General features: G+C 45.0%; 1 protein-coding gene across 1 annotated transcript; it reads right to left on the minus strand.

Annotated features, from left to right (window-relative positions):
* Window positions 1-740: 740 nt before the first annotated feature.
* On the minus strand, window positions 741-26,744 carry LOC134741800 (uncharacterized). Its single transcript, XM_063674697.1, has 28 exons — window positions 26,503-26,744; window positions 26,150-26,398; window positions 25,540-25,692; window positions 24,436-24,675; window positions 20,018-22,462; window positions 18,644-18,796; window positions 13,353-13,662; window positions 11,243-11,554; window positions 11,085-11,210; window positions 10,913-11,038; window positions 10,741-10,866; window positions 10,569-10,694; window positions 10,397-10,522; window positions 10,211-10,350; window positions 9,482-9,561; window positions 8,827-8,887; window positions 8,259-8,486; window positions 7,820-7,969; window positions 7,037-7,169; window positions 5,948-6,202; window positions 5,576-5,769; window positions 5,370-5,534; window positions 5,164-5,328; window positions 4,752-5,099; window positions 4,253-4,390; window positions 3,454-3,649; window positions 3,058-3,261; window positions 741-826 (listed from the first exon to the last, which is right to left on the minus strand). Exons 1-28 carry the CDS (start codon window positions 26,536-26,538, stop codon window positions 741-743), a joined length of 7,071 nt encoding a protein of 2,356 aa, XP_063530767.1. The 5' UTR covers window positions 26,539-26,744.
* Between the last annotated feature and the right edge of the window lie 119 nt (window positions 26,745-26,863).

Raw genomic sequence — 26,863 nt, forward strand, 5'->3', positions numbered from 1 at the left:
CACTTAAATTTAGTCACAATATATGTCATGATCATTCATTTATTTACTGATGTCATTTAAAATCGAAATTCCGTTCCAATATATATTTCATAAAGTTACTTTGTGACTTTTTTTTAAACATACATGATTGATAAATTCACACCATAAAAAACCAAAATAAAATGTGTGACATACGACATACATGATTAAAAGCTGAACTAAATTCATTGGAATAAAAAATATATATGAAATTAAAAATAAAAATGAAAAATAGGGTCAATTGGAGACTTTTTTGTACTAAATGATGATTGAACAATGAAAGAGATAAAAATATAAATAATGGTTATTACTATTGATTTAGAATATTTAGATAAAAGAATGTCAACAGTTTACTTACAACAGTAAAATTTGTATATTTTAATAGTATTCAATAAAAAAAAATAACATGAAATTTCGCTGCGAGTGCTAAAAATAAAAAGTATTCATGCACTTCCGTTTCAAACTATCATTCAACCATCGCATATTATCTTAATGAATTAATTTTACATAATTGAAGTTATTAATGTAGTTCGAAAACTTACAATTTTCGGTCAGGATGGAAAAAACACGAATCAAGTACAAAGCCACATAGTCCCATGGCAACCGGGATCACAATTTTCGCCTACTGCATTATTGCACGGCTCCTCGTTATACATTAAATAATCTAATATGATGTATGTACATTATTGAACTAGATGGGCAGTGAGTGTGCGCTACTACTACTAGGAGCTGTCGGGGTTGGATTTTCTCCGCACCTGCTGCGCCGTCAGCGCCTGCGCTTGTGCTTGTGTGATGAACTGAGCGGTACCTGGTATTTAAAAAAAAAAATAAGAAAAAAAAACCGACTTCAATGGGGGATGCCGCTGAAAGCTTACTTATTGTTGATGGTGCACTCTTAGATTCCAGACAATGAAATGAAAAAGACAGCATCTTTTGCCTAATTATGTTGAAAAGGAGGTAAAACTGCTCTAAATTGAAAATGGATAATTTCAAAATACATACCAAGTGACTGTGAATATCTTCTATATAATGTAAAAAAATAATTAACAAGATATATCCCCCACCACTTTCGCGCTTGTCATCAGTCATCACATATGTTTGTGTTCAGGGCATCATACTGAATGCACTGATACTAAATATACCCGTGTCCGAGATGACATAGCTTTGTTTGGACTAGTTAGTAGGTGAACATATCACAAAAGTCCCTGGCCGTAACCCTAAAGACGGAGGGAGAGGGGGGTTTGAAGGTTCTATTTTTCGGTTTTTCGATTATATCTCGGAAACTATGCATCTGAGCGACATGGCATACATCTTATGTCCTGTCTCGGGACTTAAAACATCTCTATCAATATGATACCATAAATGAATTTGGCACTCCCGATTTATACGAAAACGATACCATACATGGCCTAGTAGCTTCATTGATGTATACCTAGTCGGCTCATAAGTTCTGTCACTGGCCTTTAAAATTTAAATTTGGAACTCCTAAAACAAAAACCGTTCTGCATTTGAATTTCGAATCTTTATTAAATATTTGAGTAGTATAATTTTGCAATTTTCTGTTTTCTTCAACATGGAGTGGACGCTTAAAGATAGCCGTACCGCAATAATTGCACTATATCGTTGTGGTCACTCGCCGACTAAAATTTTTAAGCTACTTGAAAATTTAAAATTCTCTTAGATTTGTGTATCGTACCATAGAAAGATACAGTGAGGTCTCTAGTTTAAATGACAAGAAAAGAAGCGGTCGTCCGCGTACAGCTAGGACTCCAGCGGTTGTACAAGCAATTAGGGCACGCATTGCCAGAAATCCCGCTAGGAAACAAAAAGTTATGGCCCTCCAGATGGGTTTGAGCAAAAACACGGTGAAAAGAGTGCTTAATCAAGACCTGAGACTTCGTGCTTATAAACGAAAAACTGGCCATCTTCTCAATGGTCGGCTTAAAGCTTTAAGGCTTAAAAGATCTAAAGCTTTATTGAAGAAGTACGCTAAAAATAAGCACCGTTGTATACTGTTTTCGGACGAGAAAATTTTTGACATAGAAGAAAACTGTAATAAACAAAATGATAGAGTGTACGCTCGCAATAGTAAAGAAGCGTCTTATAGCATTCCCCGTATTCAAAGAGGTCATCACCCTTCATCTGTGATGGTTTGGCTGGGAGTTTCTTATGCGGGCGTCACTAGTATGCATTTTTGTGAGAAAGGAGTAAAAACTAGTGCCAAAGTGTACCAAGACACGGTGTTGACTAATATTGTGAAACCACTATCCCATACGATGTTTCTAAACCAGCATTGGGTTTTCCAGCAGGACTCTGCTCCAGCCCATAAGGCAAAGTCTGCACAAGCCTGGCTCGCCTCCAATAAAATCGACTTTATACGGCATGAAGATTGGCCCTCCTCTAGCCCAGATCTTAATCCTTTAGACTATAAAATATGGCAGTATTTAGAGGAAAAGGTGTGCTCAAAACCTCATGCAAATCTAGACTCGCTGAAAAAATCTCTTGCTACGGCAGTGGCCAATATCGACATGAAAGTGGTGCGTGAATCCATTGACGACTGGCCACGAAGCCTGTGTAGATAATTATGGCGGTCATTTTGAATAAATGTTATACATTTAGATTCTCTAGTTTATAAGCTTTCAAACGCTGTACAAATTATACGGAATAAACTTAAACTTTTGATTTTATTTGATACTATGTATATGACAGAACTTATGAGCCGACTAGGTATATATCAAGATAAAATTGAGTCCCAAATAAACTTTCAATAGAGAATATCTCGAAAACTATTCAAGATATCGAAAAATTTAACTACATTAAACTTGTAGCTAATTTAATCAGTTTTCGGTTTGTTAAAGTAGTCATGTCGCTAAGACGCAAAGTTTCCAAGATATAAGTGAAAAACCGAAAAATGGAATCTTAAAACAATATTAAAAGGGATTTCAAAATTTGTCATCATGCCTATTGGTTAATCGATTTCTGAAACTACAAATGAAAATGTACCTAATGCGGTGAGTAACAAGGTGGATGTTTACTTACCGGCCCGCACGGTGGGGAGGTGCGGCGGCGCGGCGCGCTGCGCGGGCCGCACGGCCGGCCGCGGGCCGCTCCCCGCGACCCCCGCGACCCCCGAGACCCCCGCGACCCCCGCGACCCCCGCGACCCCCGCGACCCCCGCGACCCCGCGCACCACCTGCACGCCGCCGCGTACGCCGCCCTTCACGCTGCCGCCCACCAGCTGGGCTGTGGAACATACAGAGGGACTCACTACGGATCGACGACAACGCGCATAGAAGAGAACGCCTCGGCCACGAAAGGCACGCTCTACGCTGACACTAACCATCGTACATGAGTAACAAATAATAACGTGAGCGTGCGTTCCGTGTTCCGTGGCCCTCGGTTGATGTACCTATGGGTACAGACGTGTGAGCTCACCTATGGGCAGCGACAGCACGGAGGGCTGGTTGAGCACGACGGACGTGGTGGGCGGCACGGACACGAGCAGGCCGGAGGGCGCGCCGGACACGTTGAGCGAGAGCGAGATGGGCGCCGACAGCCCCGGGATCTGCACCTGCACGTTCTGCAGGCCCTGGATGCCTTGCAGACCTTGCAGCGACGCTAGGCTTAGACCCTGAAACGTTTGATAACATTCGTCTTACTTTTGACCGCCACGACCGTTTATACGACACGCAATAGTAAACTTTATCGGGATGTAATAAGGTTCATTTTATGGGGGGTTTTCAGAAAAAAGAGTACCATGTAGTTTTTTTCGAGAAATTAACAACTTTTGAGTCATTTCGACCCAGAATCAAGGGGACTATCGGAACAAGGGGATTAAAAGAATGAAAAAAAGGCTCCCCAGCTTTTCATAGAAAATTTGGGAGTCAGTTTTGTGACAGTTCATACAAAATGTATGTGAACGTCCGTCACAAAACTGTCAATTTTTTTCGGACACTTTCCTTATTAATTCGATAGTCCTCGTGATTCTGAGTAGAAATAACACAAACGTTGACGACGACGTTGTGTTGTATGGTACGGACCTGCACATGGCACACCGGCTGCGGCTGCGCGGGTGGCGCAGGTTCGGGCCCCATGAGCCGCTCTCACGGTGACGTTGTGTTGTATGGTACGCACCTGCACATGGCACACCGGCTGCGGCTGCGGCTGCGCGAGTGGCGCAGGTTCGAGTCCCATTAGCCGCTCTCACGGTGACGTTGTGTTGTATGGTACGGACCTGCACATGGCACACCGGCTGCGGCTGCGGCTGCGCGGATGTCGCAGGTTCGGGTCCCATGAGCCGCTCCAGGAGCGCGCTCTCGCTGCTCGAGACGTTCGTTGTTTCGTTCGATTCGCATGTGTAGCCTCCCAGTACCTATTAAGGACGATAAGTGATAACATATAATGATAAATATGATAATGACGTACGTAACGTAGTTTTTTGGAATGCTACGCGATCTTTTACACTTTATTTGATGGATTTTTTTATTTTATTCAAAATATATTTTCTTATATTTCTTGCATCTTTAGGAATATTTTTGTAGTGTGTCTGTGATAAAATCGTATATATATATGCGAAATCTTATGACGAACGTGAAACTATATATTTATAACATAACTGTTAAATATCCTGTCGGCGGTGGACGACACGTGCGTCATGGCGGCCGGCGCGCTGTTAAGCAGGTTCAGTATCGTCTTGTTGGCGCCGGTACTGCCTGTGGTGACTGCAGACCTACCTGCTGCGTGTAGGTGGGCATGGTGTGGCTCGCCGTGGAGGCAGTGATAAGTCTCGCCCCGGCGATGGACACGGTCCGCCCCAGCAGCTTGTGTTCGACGCTGTCGGCGGTGGACGACACGTGCGTCATGGCGGCCGGCGCGCTGTGAAGCAGGTTCAGTATCGTCTTGTTGGCGCCGGTACTGCCTGTGGTGACTGCAGACCTACCTGCTGCGTGTAGGTGGGCATGGTGTGGCTCGCCGTGGAGGCAGTGATAAGTCTCGCCCCGGCGATGGACACGGTCCGCCCCAGCAGCTTGTGCTCGACGCTGTCGGCGGTGGACGACACGTGCGTCATGGCGGCCGGCGCGCTGTGAAGCAGGTTCAGTATCGTCTTGTTGGCGCCGGTACTGCCTGTGGTGACTGCAGACCTACCTGCTGCGTGTAGGTGGGCATGGTGTGGCTCGCCGTGGAGGCAGTGATAAGTCTCGCCCCGGCGATGGACACGGTCCGCCCCAGCAGCTTGTGTTCGACGCTGTCGGCGGTGGACGACACGTGCGTCATGGCGGCCGGCGCGCTGTGAAGCAGGTTCAGTATCGTCTTGTTGGCGCCGGTACTGCCTGTGGTGACTGCAGACCTACCTGCTGCGTGTAGGTGGGCATGGTGTGGCTCGCCGTGGAGGCAGTGATAAGTCTCGCCCCGGCGATGGACACGGTCCGCCCCAGCAGCTTGTGCTCGACGCTGTCGGCGGTGGACGACACGTGCGTCATGGCGGCCGGCGCGCTGTGAAGCAGGTTCAGTATCGTCTTGTTGGCGCCGGTACTGCCTGTGGTGACTGCAGACCTACCTGCTGCATGTAGGTGGGCATGGTGTGGCTCGCCGTGGAGGCAGTGATAAGTCTCGCCCCGGCGATGGACACGGTCCGCCCCAGCAGCTTGTGCTCGACGCTGTCGGCGGTGGACGACACGTGCGTCATGGCGGCCGGCGCGCTGTTAAGCAGGTTCAGTATCGTCTTGTTGGCGCCGGTACTGCCTGTGGTGACTGCAGACCTACCTGCTGCGTGTAGGTGGGCATGGTGTGGCTCGCCGTGGAGGCAGTGATAAGTCTCGCCCCGGCGATGGACACGGTCCGCCCCAGCAGCTTGTGCTCGACGCTGTCGGCGGTGGACGACACGTGCGTCATGGCGGCCGGCGCGCTGTTAAGCAGGTTCAGTATCGTCTTGTTGGCGCCGGTACTGCCTGTGGTGACTGCAGACCTACCTGCTGCGTGTAGGTGGGCATGGTGTGGCTCGCCGTGGAGGCAGTGATAAGTCTCGCCCCGGCGATGGACACGGTCCGCCCCAGCAGCTTGTGCTCGACGCTGTCGGCGGTGGACGACACGTGCGTCATGGCGGCCGGCGCGCTGTTAAGCAGGTTCAGTATCGTCTTGTTGGCACTGGTACTGGCCGTGCTGACGGCTGACTTCTGATTCGCGGCTGGAATATAATTAACAGCGTTATGTTTGCCACGAAGTCTACAGTTCCAAGATAGTATACGTCTTATAAGAGAAATTCGCGATTCTTCTTCTTTTTTCTTCTTTTTTTTTTCTAGGGGCTATATAAGGCTCCAGAGCCTATGTATCACTGCGACCATCTCTGATCTATTGTGATCGCCGCCTACTACAACTCTCGATCCAAACCTGCAACTTCAAACAGCTGCAGGATCTTATTGGTTTCGAGAGACTAACTCCTCCGGGCGCAATATATGTCCACCCAGTATCAAGTCACGAGTGCGCATTAGGCAGGGGCACTCTGTGAGGATGTGTAGGGGCGTTTCCTCTGCCTCCATACAGAGTCTGCACCGCCCCATGTCACGTTTCCCCATAGTGTGCGTGTGCTTATTTAGGCCGCAGTGCCCGGTAAGCACCCTAACCAAGTTGCGCAGTTGGTTCCTAGGCAGCGCCAAGGCGCTCGAAGACGCCTTTTTGCTGAAGGCCTTGATAAGCGCTTTGGAATGGTTCAAACCTGGTTTTTCCCTCCAGAGTTGAATGGTTTTGTAGTGACAGTAGGTCTTTAGGGTGAGCCGCGTTAGGCTTCTGGGAATCCCACAAAACGGCTCAGGACTGTAGTTCTTCCCCTTAGCCCCTGCTCGCGCGAGTGCGTCGGCCTTTTCGTTTCCAAATTCGCGATTACAATGTAGACCTATTAACAACATTACCGAGACAGACATGACTGCTTTCTATCTGGAAGTTAGATGTATTCCGAGTACATTCCGTAAAGCTGGTATCTGTCAGTGTTTCAATAAGATCCATCGAGCCGGAGTTAGCATACCTTGTTGGAACTGTTGTGCGGAGTTCATGAGACTGGTGACGAGCGCGCTGATGGCCGGGTTAGTCGTCCTCGGCTTGGTCATGGTGGGCTTTTGTTGCGCGCTCGACGCGATCGAGTACTGTATGTTCTGCACCTGTCATAAATATATATATATTAATAAATGTATGGGTCAATCTTACACAAATCAACCTAGTCCTAGTGAGCGTTTTCCAAAAAAATATACATTTCATTCATGTGTTCAAAATATTCACTTCCTGGGCTCATTTTACTCAGAATCATTTGTACATTCACGCCTCATACATGAAAAAATGTGTCCCACAATCTTGTATGAAAAAATATTTTTTCCAGTGGGTCACGTTCATATAAATAAATAAATTATTCATACAAAAATGTGACGATCTGGAAAGGAAATCTTGGGACACCATTTTTTCATATATGAGGCGTGAATGTGCAAATGATTCTGAATAAAATGAGCCCAAGAAGTCAGTTTTGAAGACACTAATGAAATGTAATTTTTTCATAATCCCATCTTTCCATGGCGACCCTGCCATCGCGAGTTAAATACCTGCGAGGTTTATTTAATCGAATGGCATAAAAAGTCACAAATAAATCGAAAATATAACAGGTATGTAAGGTTCTCAGCCATTAGGCTGCGTCAGAAGTAAGTGAGAACAGGTCATCGGGGCTTCCAGGGTAGGCTCTGAGGGGCTAGGCAGGCTCTCGATCCATCCACAAAGATGTTTAAAATGTGCGGTACGGCCGAACCCTGTCCGCATTCTATACCTGCGAGGTGCCAGTTGTGGACATGAGCGGGTGCTGTATGTGTATGATGGCCGACTGCATCTTCTGCGGGTTGAGCGGCTGCGGTGGATTGGTGAGCTGCTGCGCGAGCAACTGGTTCGTCGACGCCTGCGTCGAATGAATGTCGTGACTCTGAAATGTACGATCATAAAATATAATTTCAGTAATTTTTGGTGCGTGACCTTTACCTCTTATGTGCAATCTGCTAATGCTAAAGTAATCACGAAGCATTTTGTACAATGACCTGCCTGTTCCTCTCTATCACGCGCGTAATTATAGCGCTGTCCCACCCCCGCCTATGTGCCAGCGGTCCATGCCACTGTGCGAGCGGCAAAGTAATATAACGGCATACGTGCGTGAGAGATAGGAAATGGCGGCTAGGCAAGTTATGTTAAATAAAACTATAGTATATGATTCATACCGCATTTTGCACCTGCGGCGACAGTCTCGGAGTGGTGGGCGACGGCAGCGGCTTCAGCGCGGGATCGGCCACGGCCGCCGCCACGCCCACGCTGCCCACACCCACGCTGCCCACGCCCACGGTGCCCACGCCCACGGCGCCCACGCCCACGCCGCCCACGCCCACGGTGCCTGCACTGCCGGCCGCTGCCACGTTGCTCGCGGTCGCTACTTGTTGCAGCTGGGCTTGCTGTACGTGAATAATCATTAGAAAAATAGTAAAAGATACCGATAGGTACGTCGCGCCTTGCGCTTTTATACTTACTTCTGTCCGCGACTACATCTGCGTGGGATGATGATGCTGATTGTTAAAGACTATCCTGTGTCCTTCCTCGGGCCTCAAACTATCTCGATACCAAATTTATATAAGTCTAAATAGTCGATTAGCTGTTTGTATATTTGCCTGATCAAAATTCTAAATAAATAGGTAAATTAAAAATAATTGAAAAATCCTTTTTGTTTTTACTCTTAAGCTTTCACAATTCTTGTGAATAAAGGGTAGCTGTGTCGATATTTTCACCAAAACTTACCAATATGGGAAGTTGCCGCGCATTTGTATGAGTATTAGGGGTCGCCGATATCGCCGGCGTTCTGCAAGCGGAAACTGACTTTAACACCATGTTTTTAAAGTATATTTTTCTTATACTCAGTTTTTGTTTCTAAAACTTACAGTCACAATATGACATAGTTTATCCAAATAATACGGTATTTATACATTTTTTTTTTTCATTTTTTTTTAATTCATGCATGTATTTAGGGATTTTTAATCTTAAGATTACGCCAGTCCCATCGTACCTTAATCTAAATTACACTCATCTACGGCCTGTCAGTATACTGACTAATATAATTATACACAAATAAATATATCTCCTTTGCCTCTTCTGAGATTGGTGCCGCCAAGATGCTTTGAAAAGCGCCTACATCTAACCTATTAATATTTAGTGACTTCATCAACAAATGTCTTAAGTACATTACTACAGAGGCCGGGAAGGAAGGGGTTGCCGGCTGAATAGAATATACGGATAGTTATCGAGGCCGACAACCCGTTTTCACGCCGATGTATGTATGTTTTTCTCAACCGTTTAATATAGGTATATAGTTTGTCAAAGGACTGTCTTATTTCAAACATAGACAGAGAGAATCATACGTCGACTTTGGCGCCCATTTTTAAGAAAAGTAACTTACACAACAGGTCCTGTAGTAGCGTGCGTGTGTACCGTCGCATTGCTGGCCGCCGCCGAGCGCTGCTGCAATAATTGCTGGCCCTGGTGAAACAAAACGAATTTAATTAGTACATTGGTGCCTTGGAACGGAAAGAAAGTGGCTGACGATATTCATAGTTGGCAAAAGAGTTGGATAAGACAAATCCCATCAAAAACATAAATGTGAAATGAGAGCCAAGTTCAATATTAAGAATATGCGTCGTTGTTGACTTAGCCGAAAAAAAAAAGTAACTCGGTTGTAATTAGCCTCATGCATGAAGTTTATATTTGAACGAAATATGTTTTATTCGGATGTTTGTTAACGTTATATCATGTTACAAATGCATTTCCGTTTTTAAATTACCATTCAATTACTTAAAATTATAAATAAAAAGGTACAAAAATTTGCCCGCTAAAAGCTAGTGAGCGAAACGCTCGAGACGCCACGTGACGTCACGCGTTCGACAGATTAGTGTCATTAGTAGCAAACGTCAGTTGGACCGCCCAACGTGTGACGTCATCACGCTCTGTCGAATTCGCGCCAAAAATTATGAGCGTTTCAACCGCTCAAAAATTTTCAACATTTTAAATATTTTTTAATAAAATAATGTTAAGGTTTACAAAAGTATTTTTATCATTTCCGGTGTTCCAACGATATAAATTATAAATCCAAAAATAAAAATAAATTCATGCATGGAGCTAATTGTCTTACCATCTCTCTCATGCCGCCAGTGAAGGACACCCTCGGCAGCTGCCCGGGCACTATGTGCTTTATCCGCACGGACTTGCGGCCCTCCTCCGTGAAGATCTCGGTGAACTGCTGGATGTACTTGTTGGCGTGTAGTCTTGATCCTGCAGACGTAATTCGGTTGTAATTGTCTTACCATCTCTCTCATGCCGCCAGTGAAGGACACCCTCGGCAGCTGCCCGGGCACTATGTGCTTTATCCGCACGGACTTGCGGCCCTCCTCCGTGAAGATCTCGGTGAACTGCTGGATGTACTTGTTGGCGTGTAGTCTTGATCCTGCAGACGTAATTCGGTTGTAATTGTCTTACCATCTCTCTCATGCCGCCAGTGAAGGACACCCTCGGCAGCTGCCCGGGCACTATGTGCTTTATCCGCACGGACTTGCGGCCCTCCTCCGTGAAGATCTCGGTGAACTGCTGGATGTACTTGTTGGCGTGTAGTCTTGATCCTGCAGACGTAATTCGGTTGTAATTGTCTTACCATCTCTCTCATGCCGCCAGTGAAGGACACCCTCGGCAGCTGCCCGGGCACTATGTGCTTTATCCGCACGGACTTGCGGCCCTCCTCCGTGAAGATCTCGGTGAACTGCTGGATGTACTTGTTGGCGTGTAGTCTTGATCCTGCAGACGTAATTCGGTTGTAATTGTCTTACCATCTCTCTCATGCCGCCAGTGAAGGACACCCTCGGCAGCTGCCCGGGCACTATGTGCTTTATCCGCACGGACTTGCGGCCCACCTCCGTGAAGATCTCGGTGAACTGCTGGATGTACTTGTTGGCGTGTAGTCTTGATCCTGCAGACGTAATTCGGTTGTAATTGTCTTACCATCTCTCTCATGCCGCCAGTGAAGGACACCCTCGGCAGCTGTCCGGGCACTATGTGCTTTATCCGCACGGACTTGCGGCCCTCCTCCGTGAAGATCTCGGTGAACTGCTGGATGTACTTGTTGGCGTGTAGTCTTGATCCTGCAGACGTAATTCGGTTGTAATTGTCTTACCATCTCTCTCATGCCGCCAGTGAAGGACACCCTCGGCAGCTGCCCGGGCACTATGTGCTTTATCCGCACGGACTTGCGGCCCTCCTCCGTGAAGATCTCGGTGAACTGCTGGATGTACTTGTTGGCGTGTAGTCTTGATCCTGCAGACGTAATTCGGTTGTAATTGTCTTACCATCTCTCTCATGCCGCCAGTGAAGGACACCCTCGGCAGCTGCCCGGGCACTATGTGCTTTATCCGCACGGACTTGCGGCCCTCCTCCGTGAAGATCTCGGTGAACTGCTGGATGTACTTGTTGGCTTGTAGTCTTGAGCCTGCAAACGTAATTTGGCTGTAGGGTACCTGCGCTTAAGATGGCCCGGACCTTGAGCTGCCCACTTTTAAATTTTATACTTTTATAAGAGTGAAGTTCAAATATTCATATTAAAAATTAAGCAATATAAAAAATAAAAATAACGAGATAAAAATAAAAGTAATTTAATTATTGTAAACTTAACCAGCTCCAAACACAAACTTGAACAACTACAAGATTTAAATGAACAGACCTAAAATCCATACTAATATTATTTAAATACGAAAGTCTGTCTGTCTGTCTGTCTGTCTGTGTGTGTGTTACCTCTTCACGCTTAAACCGCTTAACCGATTTAGTTGAAATTTGGTATACAGATAGTTTAAGTCCCGGGGAAGGACATCAACCCTCAAGGGGGTGAAAAGGGGGGTGGAAATTTGTATGGGGAATCAATAACCGCTGAACCGATTTAGATGAAACTTGGTATGGGGATAGTTTGAGCTGTGGGAAATGATATAGAATAACTTTTATCTCCGAAATCATCCCTTAAGGGTGTAAAAAATGGGGTGGAAATGTATAGTGTGACCAATTTGGGGGTGAAAAAGGATGGATTAAAAAGCAGATTTGTTTAAGAATTAAGGTACCCAAATTACTAATTCCATGCAGACGAAGTCGCGGGCAAAAGCTAGTACGTAATAAAATTTGTAAAATTTTATCAATAAATGTATCTTATCTTATTGATTATATGACTAGCCTATACTATACTATACTGGTAACTGGTTCACCACATAATGTACGGAGTACATCTCTACCATCTACATCAGCGGGCAAATTCGAAGCACACTCTTTTCTTACGCTTTGTAATTCTTCAACAAAACTCGGGTAATACAAATAGCCCCTAAAAGCATTTTCCGTTGCATTTTGGGCAAAATTTAAAATACAGAAGGTTGTAAAAAGACCGTGATAGAATCCCTCTAAGCTAACATTGTACCGATTTGAACAGAGTGAGGTGAAGTCATTATAAGCGTCATGTTGTCATAGAAATTTGAGTATTGATGAAATTTCCACACTTTGTCATTGCAAATGCCACGCAGAGTGAGCTCGGTCCGACTCTAAGTAAGTCTCGGATAACAAATATGAAGCGAGCGTAATGGCTCCTCTACACTATCGGCGATGATAGACGATGACCGGCAGGCACGATAGTGTAGAGGGCATACTCGGCAGTCCCAGCCGGTCATCGCCAATGATCCCCTGCGACCCGCGAGTAGGGAGTAGAATCGCCGGGTAGTTGCGTCGTACAGGCGATCACGACTATGGATGGTATAGAAAGGATCGCAATCTCTTATGGCAGAATTGTTGTAAAAGTGACCGCGTTAAGCTTTAAATAATACTTCCTAATCTCTCCGGTGGCGTTAGTTAGGATCTGGGACATAAGTATAACATGAACCATATATACATGATGTTTGTCTATCTTGATCTGTTTATTGTTTCATTCTCAATTGCTCAAAGGTTGACTGGAAGAGATCCCTTATAGGGATAAGTCCGCCTTTGTACATTGTATATATTTATGTTCTTTTATTGTGTTTGTAATCTGTCTTATGTACAATAAAGTGTTTACATACCATATAAGGCAACAAATAACCCGACCAACGGCCAAAAACGTAGGTTGTTTTTGGTAGTATTTCGGTGTATGGTGGCGCCGCCCAATTACTGTTTTTTGATGGACACTTTTCATACATAGAGATTTGGCTCCTTTATACAGTCTCCATGATCACGACGATGACACTACAACGGTCATCGCCGATAGCGTAGAGGCATAATACCTAACGTAAACCGGCACGCCGCTCCGTTCCTCTCTCCCTCGACATGGTCCCTGTCGACATAGAGCTCGCCCAGGAACTCCTGGTCGGAGGGCCGCTGCAGGATGGACAGCTTGATGTGGAAGAAGCCGGCGCCGGCGTGGGAGGAGGTCTTCTCGGTCTCCAGCACGTACTCCTCCACGAGCTGCGGCTGGCAGTCGGGCGTGGCGCGCGGCCGCTCGTACGCGCGCGCGAGCCGCAGCGGCGTCGTGGGCGACGACGGCGGCGCCAGCGGCACCGCCTCCATGCGCGGGGACTCTATCGGCTTGAATACCTGCGGACGGACGGACGGACGGAAATACGTTCTTATAAATAAATATTATACGACATTATTACACTAATAGGGACGTTGTAAAAATGATTGCGGACAAGTTTTGTCCGTATATCACATTTTGCTGCGGACTTCATACGCCCGGCAGCACTGTGGTAAACACGTTGAGAAATAGATGAAGGGTGTCAATGTATTTACCACAGCTACCTACTTTAATGTAATTTTTGTAATTAATGTAATTTAATGTAATGTAATTTTTGTAGTTTTTGTTTAATGTTATCGTGTTGTTAGTTGCGTTTTAAGCATGTGTGAGTGAGCGTATTAATGTATGCATGTATCTGTCAAATCCAGTCACAAATAAATCTTCAAACAGTGCACACGTCTATCTCTCAGAAAAATCCCTACATACAAATATCAACCTTATTACAAAGAACATTTGGTCGACATCGAACCGGAGGAGGAACCAGATAAGCGAAGCCCAGCCGGCCGGCGAGAACAATAGCGGACCGCATTCCTGAGCCTAGTTGCTATCTGCAGGTGCGAAATATAAGGAAATTATGACAAATTAAATGAAGTGAAGATTATTAAGTTGTGTTATCGTGTTGTTTACGTGAATGGACAAGTAAATACTGCAATATGAGTACTAACGAACAGTTAATTCGTGTTTTGGAGGATACAGCGTTATTATTAAAGAAAACTGAAATTAATTTGAAGAAATGTCCCAAACAACGTTTAACTAAAGGCTATTTAGAATCTCGAGCACAGTGTATTGACGCTTATTGGAAAACATTTACATCGGCGCATAAACAGCTGGTACAGAATACTACAATGCAGGAGCGCGGCGAGATACAGTATTTTCTCAAGGAAGATTATTATGTCGTGGAGGAGTTATACCTGTGTTTACAAGGTGATATCAAGGACGCGCTCGCTTGTGCCGCTCCCACACATGTTCAAGGAACAAGTTCGCTGGATATCACGATGTTCGAAGCTGTACAACAACATGTCAAGTTACCTGCTATTGTTTTACCTGTGTTTTCGAATAACTATGAAGAGTGGCCGACGTTTCACGATTTGTTTACGTCGTTAGTACATAACAACACGAGTCTTAGTAAGGTTCAGAAACTGCATTATTTAAAGTCAAGTATCGCCGGTGAAGCCGCTGCTTTATTGAAACATGTTACGATTACAGAGCAAAATTATGAGTTGGCCTGGGAGACTTTAAGACAAAGGTATGGTAATAAGAGGTTAATTGTGAACTCCCTTTTGAAGAGATTGTTTAATCAAAAGAAGATTACTACGCAAACATCTAGTCAAATAAAACTTTTACTGGACACTACGACGCAATGTTTGAATGATTTACAAAATCTTCAAGTGAATATAAACGAGTGGGATCCGTTCATAATATACCTAGTCGTGAACCGACTCGACAACGAAACTCATAAGGATTGGGTGGAACACGCCTACAGTTTAAGTGCTGACCAGTTGCCTAAGTGGACTGAATTAAAGAAATATCTCGAGTCGAAGTTTCGTACGTTGGAACTGGTTAACCCTGTCACTGCTACCGTACCTAAAGAATCAAAAACAATTACGGAAAAGTCTTACCACGTGTCAACATCATCAAAGAGCTGTGTTTTATGTAGGGAAGAACACACTTTATGTCACTGTCAAGAGTTCACGAAAATGTCACCTGTGGAGAGAATTGACTATGTGAAGAAAACTAAATTATGTTTCAACTGTCTCCTACCTGGACATTCTGCATCACGATGTCGTCTTTCCTTTCCATGTCGTATATGCAAGAAGAGGCATCACACCATGATACACCAAGCGCAGAATGAGGAGTCAGTGAAAACTCAAGCTTACCACAGTCAGCTGACACACCACGAAGAAGACCCGCAGAATGATGAAGAAGTAGAAGTGGTGGAAATTTCGTGTAACTTTACCTGCAAGAAATCCAAAAGCCTGCTAGCGACTGCAATGATATCCATAAGGGACGACGAAGGTCACGTGACTCCCCTTCGTTGTTTAATTGATCCAGGCTCAGAATCAAGCTTTTTAAGTGAACGCGCAGCACAAGCTCTGCGAGTCAAGAGGTCACCTGTGAGAGGAACTGTTACCGGTGTCGGCGACCTCCAGGTCAAGATCAACAGCGTAGCACATGTTCAAGTATTGTCAAATCAAGATGACAGTTTCAAGCTAGATGTCAAAGCTTATATAATGCCCTCGAAGCTCACATCACAACTACCATCAAGGAAGATTAAGTATGACCCACAAGCCTGGTCACACATACAAGGACTCACTCTGGCTGATCCTAAGTTTCATCAGCCAGGGCGAGTAGACATGCTACTTGGTGTAAAGGTGTATGCACAAATACTAGAAGGAAAGGTAATGAAAGGTCCACCTGGCACTCCATGCGCACAAGAAACAAGCCTAGGTTGGATAATATTCGGAGACGCAGAAGGCACAGCATACACTTTAGAAGAAACCATAGTTGTGATGCATCATCAGGTCGACGTGAACGACATGTTGAAGGCATTTTGGGAGATAGATACTACAGATACAAAGAAGAGTCTTACGAGACAAGAAGAAAGATGTAAGATGATTTACAAGGAGACTCATACAAGAAACGAAGAAGGAAGATACATAGGAACGTTACCATTCAAAAAAGAAGAACATCTATCTCCAAAAGGACAAACAAGAGACATCGCCATACTGAGACTGAAACAACAAGAAAAGATATTCGCAAGGGAACCTAATCTGAAGAATGAGTATGTTAAAGCTATAGAAGAATACATGAAACTAAACTACATTGAAGAATGTGAAAGGGAAGTAAACAATGAGACGGTATATTTACCACATCACACTGTGATTGAGGAAGAAAAGAAAACCACAAAGACAAGCGATCGTGTAACTTTTGGCACTACTTCTGCGTTTTATCTCCCTGTCAAGATACTCCAACAAGTGGCAGAAGATGAGGGCAAGGAGTATCGGCTTGAAACGAAAACCATAAAGGAAGATTTTTCCATTGATAACATGATGACCGGGGCAGACACCGTGCAAGAGGTTGTAGATGTTGCCATACAAGATATTATTCCAAATCAATGGTACCACGTTCTAACTACGAAGAACCCTGCTGACATTTCATCAAGAGGCATGCCATTTAGTGAATTGAGGAACTGCGACCTCTGGTGGCATGGAACGCAGTCGCTGAAACATAAGAACAAACAATTAGAACATCCAATAATAGAAGAGACATACCTGAAAATGAAAGAAGTAACAATACAAGTTAACCTAAATAGAGATAATACTGAAGTCCATAAGACCTTACCTGAGAAGTTTGAAGAATATGATACGTTACCTGATTTACTGAAGTCCATAGTTTACGCCAGAAGATTCTTGAAGTACCTGAAAGAGAAAAACACAAACACGGAAACTACAGTAACAACACAAGAAGTGGAGAAAGCACTGTTATGTATAGGGGTTGTGCAAGCAAAATATTTCAATGAAAACGTAGAAAGCTTAAAAACAAGAAAGAGAGGAAGCACTAAGAGCATATTAAGAACTTTGAACCCTTACCTTGACGCAAGCGATATCCTCAGGGTGGGCGGCAGATTGTGCCATTCTAAGTTAGATGAAGAACGAAGGCATCCTATAATTTTAGTCAAATGTCACTTCATATACCTCATCATGCACGACGCCCACCGAAGAACCTTACATGTACAATATCAGATGACCCTGAATAGTGATGTTCATTTTGCCGGACCTTATCAATTCTTTGTGTCTAGAGGTCGAGGTGCTAAAACATGTAAGGCCTACATAGCAATTTTCATATGCATGGCCACCGTGGCTATACACCTCGAATTGGTATACACCTGGGAAATGGCAGCTTGGAGGCATAGTGGATAAACCCGTGTGCGCGGATAACTTAACTCGTGTATACAGTGTAAAGGGTAGTGATTCAATCATAAAAAGAACTATCACTAAATTGTGTCTTATAATATGCCTGTTCATACAGCATCTTAATTCACTTAATGCTCCACGTTAAATTAATTTTGCATGTAGCTAGGTTTCAAATTTTCTGTAACTGAATACTGCCGTAATAATTGTGAATAAGAATTGTGTAACTTTTAGTAATTGAATTCCACCTAACTTGCTTATTATTATATACCTACCTAATACTCTCTCATACTTGCTTTTCTTTACTATACATAGTGTTATAGTTTGTCAATGCAATTGCATGCATTTATGTAGTTCTAATCATACAATTTGTTATAGTCAAATACTATGTACAATTTTGTAGATGAGTTGTATCTATACCTATGTAGTTTAAAAAGGTCGATGCCCTTTTGGTGGGCGGTATGTTAGTTGCGTTTTAAGCATGTGTGAGTGAGCGTATTAATGTATGCATGTATCTGTCAAATCCAGTCACAAATAAATCTTCAAACAGTGCACACGTCTATCTCTCAGAAAAATCCCTACATACAAATATCAACCTTATTACAAAGAACACGTGTTAATGTTTGTGTTTTGTTTAATGTTTGTAATATGTATTATGTACTTATGAGTCACAGATACTCGAAATAAATGAATTTTGTAGTTTTTGTTTAATGTTATCGTGTTAATGTTTGTCTTTTGTTTAATGTTTGTAATATGTATTATGTACTTATGAGTCACAGATACTCGAAATAAATGAATTAATTATTTTTTTTTGTTGTCAAATTTTTAGAACCGGTTTCATAATGAAACAAGGTTCTACATATTGCAAAAAAGAATATTTTTTATTTTATTCATTCATTTTTAATATAAAATCAACTTTAATTAGTGTCTTAATTTCGCACGTGATGTAACTTTGTGATAAACAATAAAAAATCGACTTTAATTAGTGTCTAAATTTCGCACGTGATGTAACTTTGTGATAAACAAACTAGTATTCCTAGGAGTAGTATTATATAGGAATATGTCGATTTCAAAATCACCCATCGCTTACCTCTGGAGGTTTCTTGGGAAATTTGGACGTCAACCGTGTGTGAGGAACGGACAGTCTGCTGTTCTTCGCTCTCTGTCTGTGGATCAGCTCTAGCAGCTCCAATCCATGGTAATGGGTGAATTGGTCCAGTTTTCTTTTCCTATTTACAGCCACCTGTAAAAAATATTATTAATTATTTTACTTTACGAGGCTACTTGATTTTGATGCTTACTCCCACACATTTAGTAATCCATACTAATATTATAAATGCGAAAGTCTGTCTGCCTGTCTGTCTGTCTGTGTGTTACCTCTACACGCTTAACCGCTGAACCGATTTAGTTGAAATTTGGTATACAGATAGTTTGAGTCCCGGGGAAGGACATAGGATACTTTTTATCCCAGAACTCACCCCTCAAGGGGGTGAAAAGGGGGGTGTAAATTTGTATGGGGAATCAATAACCGCTGAACCGATTTAGATGAAACTTGGTATGGGGATAGTTTGAGCTGTGGGAAAGGATATAGAATAACTTTTATCCCCGAAATCATCCCTTAAGGGTATAAAAAATGGGGTGGAAATGTATAGTGTGGACCAATTTGGGGGTGAAAAAAAAGGATGGTTTAAAAAGGAGATTTGTTTAAGAATTAAGATACCCAAATTACTAATTCCACGCGGAAGAAGTCGCGGGCAAAAGCTAATTATAACCTAATTCGTACCCTAGAGAACAATATAGATAGAAAGCAATCTCTTCCAAACAACTTTTCATTCGATTTTCTTTGATTTCGAATTCAATAATGCTCTCTGTCATCAATTTTGATGAAAAATAAATCTTTTGAATATCGTCGCTAATGAATGAAAGATAATTGTATGTCTACTATCTAGAAATTAATTTTAGAAAATGAAGTAGTATAACATGCATATTATCATCATATTTCAACTATCAAACAAAATAAAAACCGATCTTTAAAATTACGCAGCGGATTTTGATGCGTTTTTTTTTCGGTGCGGTGATTCAAGAGGAAGATTTATATGTATAATTTGTAAAGGTTTCGTGTAAATTAGTTGAACTACCCGTGCGAAGCCGCTCGCTAGTTTTCTATATTCTGTAATAATAATTTTATTGATTTTTTGATAACATTCCGACCCCTATCAAACAACTTAGATCTCTATTAGCTCAAAGTGCTTAGTAAGCACAACGTTTAAAACAACTTAATAATCTATGAAATGTTATGTCTAACACTGTTTCATAGAAGGTCACTAGGTGAAACAACAGACGGTACTAGTATCAAATGGCTACTGAAATAAACTTTCCTCATGGAACAAACTTGTCTTCTTTCCGCGTTTTCTACCGCCTCGTTCCGTGGCCGTTGAGTGGCGTGCTCGGCTCGTGATCTAACCTGTGAGAACCGCCTGGCCTGCCGCCGTATCCGGGGGGTGTGGAACAGCCTGGGCGCGGCGTGCAGCCGGGCCGCCAGCAGGCCGACGGCGGGGCGCGGGTCGAGGCACAGCGCCGCTTCTACCGCCTCGTTCCGTGGCCGTCGAGTGGCGTGCTCGGCTCGTGATCTAACCTGTGAGAACCGCCTGGCCTGCCGCCGTATCCGGGGGGTGTGGAACAGCCTGGGCGCGGCGTGCAGCCGGGCCGCCAGCAGGCCGACGGCGGGGCGCGGGTCGAGGCACAGCGCCGCTTCTACCGCCTCGTTCCGTGGCCGTCGAGTGGCGTGCTCGGCTCGTGATCTAACCTGTGAGAACCGCCTGGCCTGCCGCCGTATCCGGGGGGTGTGGAACAGCCTGGGCGCGGCGTGCAGCCGGGCCGCCAGCAGGCCGACGGCGGGGCGCGGGTCGAGGCACAGCGCCGCTTCTACCGCCTCGTTCCGTGGCCGTCGAGTGGCGTGCTCGGCTCGTGATCTAACCTGTGAGAACCGCCTGGCCTGCCGCCGTATCCGGGGGGTGTGGAACAGCCTGGGCGCGGCGTGCAGCCGGGCCGCCAGCAGGCCGACGGCGGGGCGCGGGTCGAGGCACAGCGCCGCTTCTACCGCCTCGTTCCGTGGCCGTCGAGTGGCGTGCTCGGCTCGTGATCTAACCTGTGAGAACCGCCTGGCCTGCCGCCGTATCCGGGGGGTGTGGAACAGCCTGGGCGCGGCGTGCAGCCGGGCCGCCAGCAGGCCGACGGCGGGGCGCGGGTCGAGGCACAGCGCCGCTTCTACCGCCTCGTTCCGTGGCCGTCGAGTGGCGTGCTCGGCTCGTGATCTAACCTGTGAGAACCGCCTGGCCTGCCGCCGTATCCGGGGGGTGTGGAACAGCCTGGGCGCGGCGTGCAGCCGGGCCGCCAGCAGGCCGACGGCGGGGCGCGGGTCGAGGCACAGCGCCGCTTCTACCGCCTCGTTCCGTGGCCGTCGAGTGGCGTGCTCGGCTCGTGATCTAACCTGTGAGAACCGCCTGGCCTGCCGCCGTATCCGGGGGGTGTGGAACAGCCTGGGCGCGGCGTGCAGCCGGGCCGCCAGCAGGCCGACGGCGGGGCGCGGGTCGAGGCACAGCGCCGCTTCTACCGCCTCGTTCCGTGGCCGTCGAGTGGCGTGCTCGGCTCGTGATCTAACCTGTGAGAACCGCCTGGCCTGCCGCCGTATCCGGGGGGTGTGGAACAGCCTGGGCGCGGCGTGCAGCCGGGCCGCCAGCAGGCCGACGGCGGGGCGCGGGTCGAGGCACAGCGCCGCTTCTACCGCCTCGTTCCGTGGCCGTCGAGTGGCGTGCTCGGCTCGTGATCTAACCTGTGAGAACCGCCTGGCCTGCCGCCGTATCCGGGGGGTGTGGAACAGCCTGGGCGCGGCGTGCAGCCGGGCCGCCAGCAGGCCGACGGCGGGGCGCGGGTCGAGGCACAGCGCCGCTTCTACCGCCTCGTTCCGTGGCCGTCGAGTGGCGTGCTCGGCTCGTGATCTAACCTGTGAGAACCGCCTGGCCTGCCGCCGTATCCGGGGGGTGTGGAACAGCCTGGGCGCGGCGTGCAGCCGGGCCGCCAGCAGGCCGACGGCGGGGCGCGGGTCGAGGCACAGCGCCGCTTCTACCGCCTCGTTCCGTGGCCGTCGAGTGGCGTGCTCGGCTCGTGATCTAACCTGTGAGAACCGCCTGGCCTGCCGCCGTATCCGGGGGGTGTGGAACAGCCTGGGCGCGGCGTGCAGCCGGGCCGCCAGCAGGCCGACGGCGGGGCGCGGGTCGAGGCACAGCGCCGCTTCTACCGCCTCGTTCCGTGGCCGTCGAGTGGCGTGCTCGGCTCGTGATCTAACCTGTGAGAACCGCCTGGCCTGCCGCCGTATCCGGGGGGTGTGGAACAGCCTGGGCGCGGCGTGCAGCCGGGCCGCCAGCAGGCCGACGGCGGGGCGCGGGTCGAGGCACAGCGCCGCTTCTACCGCCTCGTTCCGTGGCCGTCGAGTGGCGTGCTCGGCTCGTGATCTAACCTGTGAGAACCGCCTGGCCTGCCGCCGTATCCGGGGGGTGTGGAACAGCCTGTGCGCGGCGTGCAGCCGGGCCGCCAGCAGGCCGACGGCGGGGCGCGGGTCGAGGCACAGCGCCGCTTCTACCGCCTCGTTCCGTGGCCGTCGAGTGGCGTGCTCGGCTCGTGATCTAACCTGTGAGAACCGCCTGGCCTGCCGCCGTATCCGGGGGGTGTGGAACAGCCTGGGCGCGGCGTGCAGCCGGGCCGCCAGCAGGCCGACGGCGGGGCGCGGGTCTAGACACAGCGGCGGCGCGGCCGCGTGCACGAGCGCCGCCTCCACGGCCTCCAGCGCGCCGCGCTCCTCGCCCGCCCAGCCGCAGCGCCCGCCGATGCACGACGCGTCCGTTATTATACTCTGTACGATTGATAATATAAGACTCGAAAATGTTAGGGAAAAGGGCCTTATGGATATTGTGAAAGTTCACGATTTGGGTACATTTTACTAAGGCTTCCAGCGTCTAAGGTTGTAAAGTTGACAAAGTCCGTTTGTTGCGAGACTTTTAATGTAATCAAGTCTCCGAATAAAGTAAGTTCATTTAATAAGGCATCCTAAATGGAATGTCTGCGAACTCTTGCTTATTGTTAAAAAAATATGTCAGATAGAAATAACAGATTTCTCTTGGATATAATAAATTCTACCTGATATCATAGACAATAATCACAGCCCATGGAAGTTTAGATCTAAATTTAAGATGTATCTGTAATGATTCTAATGCTTCGATCGTTAATGGGGAATATTACGCAACTCTGCGTAGGGGGCGCCACTAGCACAAACAGTAAACCAAACCGCCTTGATGCAGTTAATGTCATATTTATTAGTAACAAATAATCTGTGAAAACTTGTCAAAAAACCGGCCAAGTGCGAGTCGGACTCGCGCACTAAGGGTTCCGTACCATTACGCAAAAAAAGGCAAAAATTCAAGTCTGTTGTATGGGAACCCCACTTTTATATTTGAGTTGATTGAATGAAAGGTAAATTGTGGTATACGATTTATGACGTATTAAAAAAAAACGAGATCTCGTTAAGGCCGTTCCATCGGTTTGCCGCTGTCTCTGTCACATTTCGCAAGAAAGAACGGGAAAGATCATGGGCGCCAAGTGTCAATTTTGATCGAATTTTGTCGATTTTTATTTATTTTATAAACGTTACCCTACAATACCGAAATTCGAAAGCTATGAAATGACTATTTAATTTAAGATTGTTTTTTCTTCTTTTTTTGTTTATAGTATCACATAATAAATAACCGAGTAAAGTTGAATTAAAAGTCCGAGGTAGAGGTTACTTTGGGAATTAATTCTATCGAGCGAAGTGTCATAATTCGTGTATCGGAAGCTATGATATTAAAGATAATATAGTCAAGAACTACATATATTTTTTCCACGTCTACGAATATCAACTCATCTTAGAAAAACAGGATCATATAAGGAGATTTTTCGCCTTCTGGCTCAGGGTGCCTTTGTTTAGTCGATTTCCGTCCCCGAACGTACCCCGTATACCTATACCTACTTAGATGTATAGCTTCTCATTAGTCATAATAAATAATGTAAAGTGACCAGACGCGTTTGCTTCAAACCTTCACCTGCAATCGATATTGAACCCTAGGCTGTTTTCTACGGAATAGGTATTCCGTTGAAAACAGCCTTAAACCCAATTTTCGGTGAAAGTTTGCATGGTAATGTACATCCTATATATTTTTTTAGTTTTATCATTCTCTTATTTTAGAAGTTACAGGGGGGGGGGACACATTTTACCACTTAGGAAGTGTCTCTCGTGCAAACTATTCAGTTTAGAAAAAATCCATAGATACCCCACACGTATGGGTTTGATGAAAAAAATTTTGAGTTTCAGTTCTAAGTATAGTGGGGAACCCCCAAAATTTATTGTTTTTTTTTTCTATTTTTGTGTGAAAATCTTAATGCGGTTCAGAGAATACAACTACGTAGTACGTACCGAGTTTCAACAGTTTCTTATAGTTTCGGAAAAAAGTGGCTGTGACATACGGACGGACAGACAGACATGACGAATCCATAAGGGATTCCGTTTTTTGCCTTTTGGCTACGGAACCCTAAAAACTGTTTACGGCATAGCACATATAATTAAGTTACTCTATGGTTTACGGTTTGCGCCAATGCTGCACTCTGGCGGCAGAATATTGCAGTAATACTCCCTTTTATTTTATGCGGTGGATTACATAACGTAATCATCACAAAATGACACTTACAGACTTAGCGTGCGCCACTGTCTTGGTAATGGTTACCGAATCCATACTATCTCTTTGATTGGTTCCCGTAAGGCACACAAGTTTTAAAATGCTTTTAAAAACAAACCTGATTGGTCGGTCTCAAAAGCACATGGTGAGTATCACACAAAAAACTTGGATATGCCTGTCTGTAGTCTCTTATTTGTGCTATAATACAGCCAGAGTAGAACAGGCAGGAATGCTCCGCTTCTAGCAAGTCCAACAGCACCACGGGTAACTCTTCATTGTCTATGTAACTAAGCAAATCCTCCTCCTCATATGGCCACCGAGGGGTCTCTATTAATGTCTCGTCTTGGCTTGTTGATGTCTAGAAATAATATTAGAGTTGCTAAATGAAAGATACTGATTCCTAGTCATCAGAGTTTTCATTGCATGGTAAGATTTTAGTGAGCTATGGAGTTGATATTGACATTAAAATTAAATCTATAATCTTACCGTATTACTGACAGTGATTAAAATTAGTACATTAAATTTAAGGATGGATATTTATGGCCTTCGTTTTCACCAGTTTTTACCACGTAATAAGAATTATAAACAATAGCCGGGTCCACACAGAGTGAGCATACGCGCGAGGCAATTTCTTCGCGCACAAAACGGCCAGTGTAGACATGCCTCGGCCGAGGCGGCGCGCGCGAGGCACGTCTAATAATGTCGATACAACACGTGCGCCTCGGCCGGGGCACGTCTACACTGGCCGTTTTGTGTGTGACCCGCTAATGGTGATGTCATTTGTGAATTATACAATCAATTTTAAGGGATAATGGCGTTATTCATAAACATCTGTCAACTCTAACAAACCAGTGATAATAATTTTGTCCTAATCTGTCATATTTTTTTTTTTGACATTTGTGTTAGAAAGATATAATTTAACAAAGATTTGCTAAGTTTTATGCATAAGTGCGAAAAAGTTAACTCTTATTAAATTACATATATTGTTATACGAAATTATGCTCAGACTTAACATAGCGGTTAACGCGGTGCGGCGCGGTGCGGCGCGGTGTGGCGGTCTGAAACATTTCGCACGAGTGACTAAAAACACGTGAGTGAAACCGCTATGTTAGTTAAGTTAATCTCACAATAGTTTAAATTCGATTATGCTCAGAGTTTATTACATGTTGATAGTATGCCTAATATTTGGTAAAATAGTAGTAGTATTTAGAAAGATACATACATTAGGATCTCCAGGGTTGTGTTGTGTATTGCCATTGATTTTTAGTGATAAGGAATATCCCTTGTTCCCTGGATATAGGTTTACAATTAAAGTATTAAGATTGTATTTTGCTAGTAACTTTTCCAATAAGTATGATGATGTTTTCAACCCTTGCTGTAATAGAAAGAAATAAAAATTAGTAAAAAATCAAAAATATGATAAGAAATATGGCATATACAGAATAAGTAATGGAAATTATTGGTGTTCATTGCAAGTAAGATAAATTCAATATTTATTATGTTTGTAAGCATCAGAATTCAAGCTCTTCAAGTATGCGGTACTTAGACGAATACAAATTCACATCAATTTTTAACTCTTATAAAAACATAGAAGGTTCCAAATTCAAAAACTCAATATTAGCCGTGGGTCTTAAGAGGCTACCCTAATACTAATTATTACTAATTCTAATTGTTGTTACTAATCCTTAAGTTGTTAAATAACCTACTTTAAGATAATTCTAAATGGATTGGAATGGAGTACAATCATTAGTATCAAGACTTAATGTAAAATAATAACATAAAGTAAAGTAGATATAGCTTGATTTTCAGAGATACGAAGAAATAGTACTTACAAAGTTTCCATGCAATACTTCATCCCGACTCAACTCACTGTACAACTCATGTAACTTCTTAAACAAATCGAATTTCTCTAGAGCTTTAGATGGTGCACCACCAACAGTCCGCTGGAACTTCGTTCTAGATTCATCGACAGGCTCCGCTAGATGCATTTTATCGTGAGTCCAAGTCATTTTATGGTCTGGGACACCACTGTCAAATGGCGATAAGTTGGTATTCACATGTTTCGCGCGATTTAATATTACCTGAAATATACACGTTAATTAACAGAAAACACGCCTAAATGTGATAAAAACAATAATAATCGTGGTTATATCAACGCAAATAAAAGAGAAATGCAGCAATATACCTCTGCTTCCAATGCCGCGTGAATTAATCCATCCATAATGTCATTAAAACGAATACGTAAGTAGTTGATATATTTTTAAATAAATTATATCATATTAACTGTTTAGGCCTAAGTATTAAGTCATGATTTCTATAAAAACTCATACGCTTTATTTATGTTTCACACTGCTTGACAGTAAAATAACATGTCCATCAACATTTTTGACACTTGACTTTAGTGACGAATGAATGAACGAAAGCTTAAATTGGTGTTGCAAGACTAAATGTTTCGGTTCCTCATTTTGTCAAAAAAAAATTATTCCTTTAGAAACATCATTATATCTTTATCTGTTCTAGGAGGAGGATATAACCTTCCGATATAT

This window comes from Cydia strobilella, chromosome 5 (assembly GCF_947568885.1).
Source record: "Cydia strobilella chromosome 5, ilCydStro3.1, whole genome shotgun sequence".
Classification (NCBI taxonomy): Eukaryota; Metazoa; Arthropoda; class Insecta; order Lepidoptera; family Tortricidae; genus Cydia; species Cydia strobilella.

What these genes read in the sequence shown, in the direction of transcription:
- LOC134741800 (XM_063674697.1), bottom strand. Translation starts at nt 26,538, where the DNA reads ATGGATGGATTAATTCACGCGGCATTGGAAGCAGAG. An exon ending in ACGCGGCATTGGAAGCAGAG is followed by an intron (nt 26,399 to 26,502) that starts GTATATTGCTGC and finishes TGTATATTTCAG; the next exon opens with GTAATATTAAATCGCGCGAA. An exon ending in TGCCCACCTACACGCAGCAG is followed by an intron (nt 5,100 to 5,163) that starts GTAGGTCTGCAG and finishes CCTGCTTCACAG; the next exon opens with CGCGCCGGCCGCCATGACGC.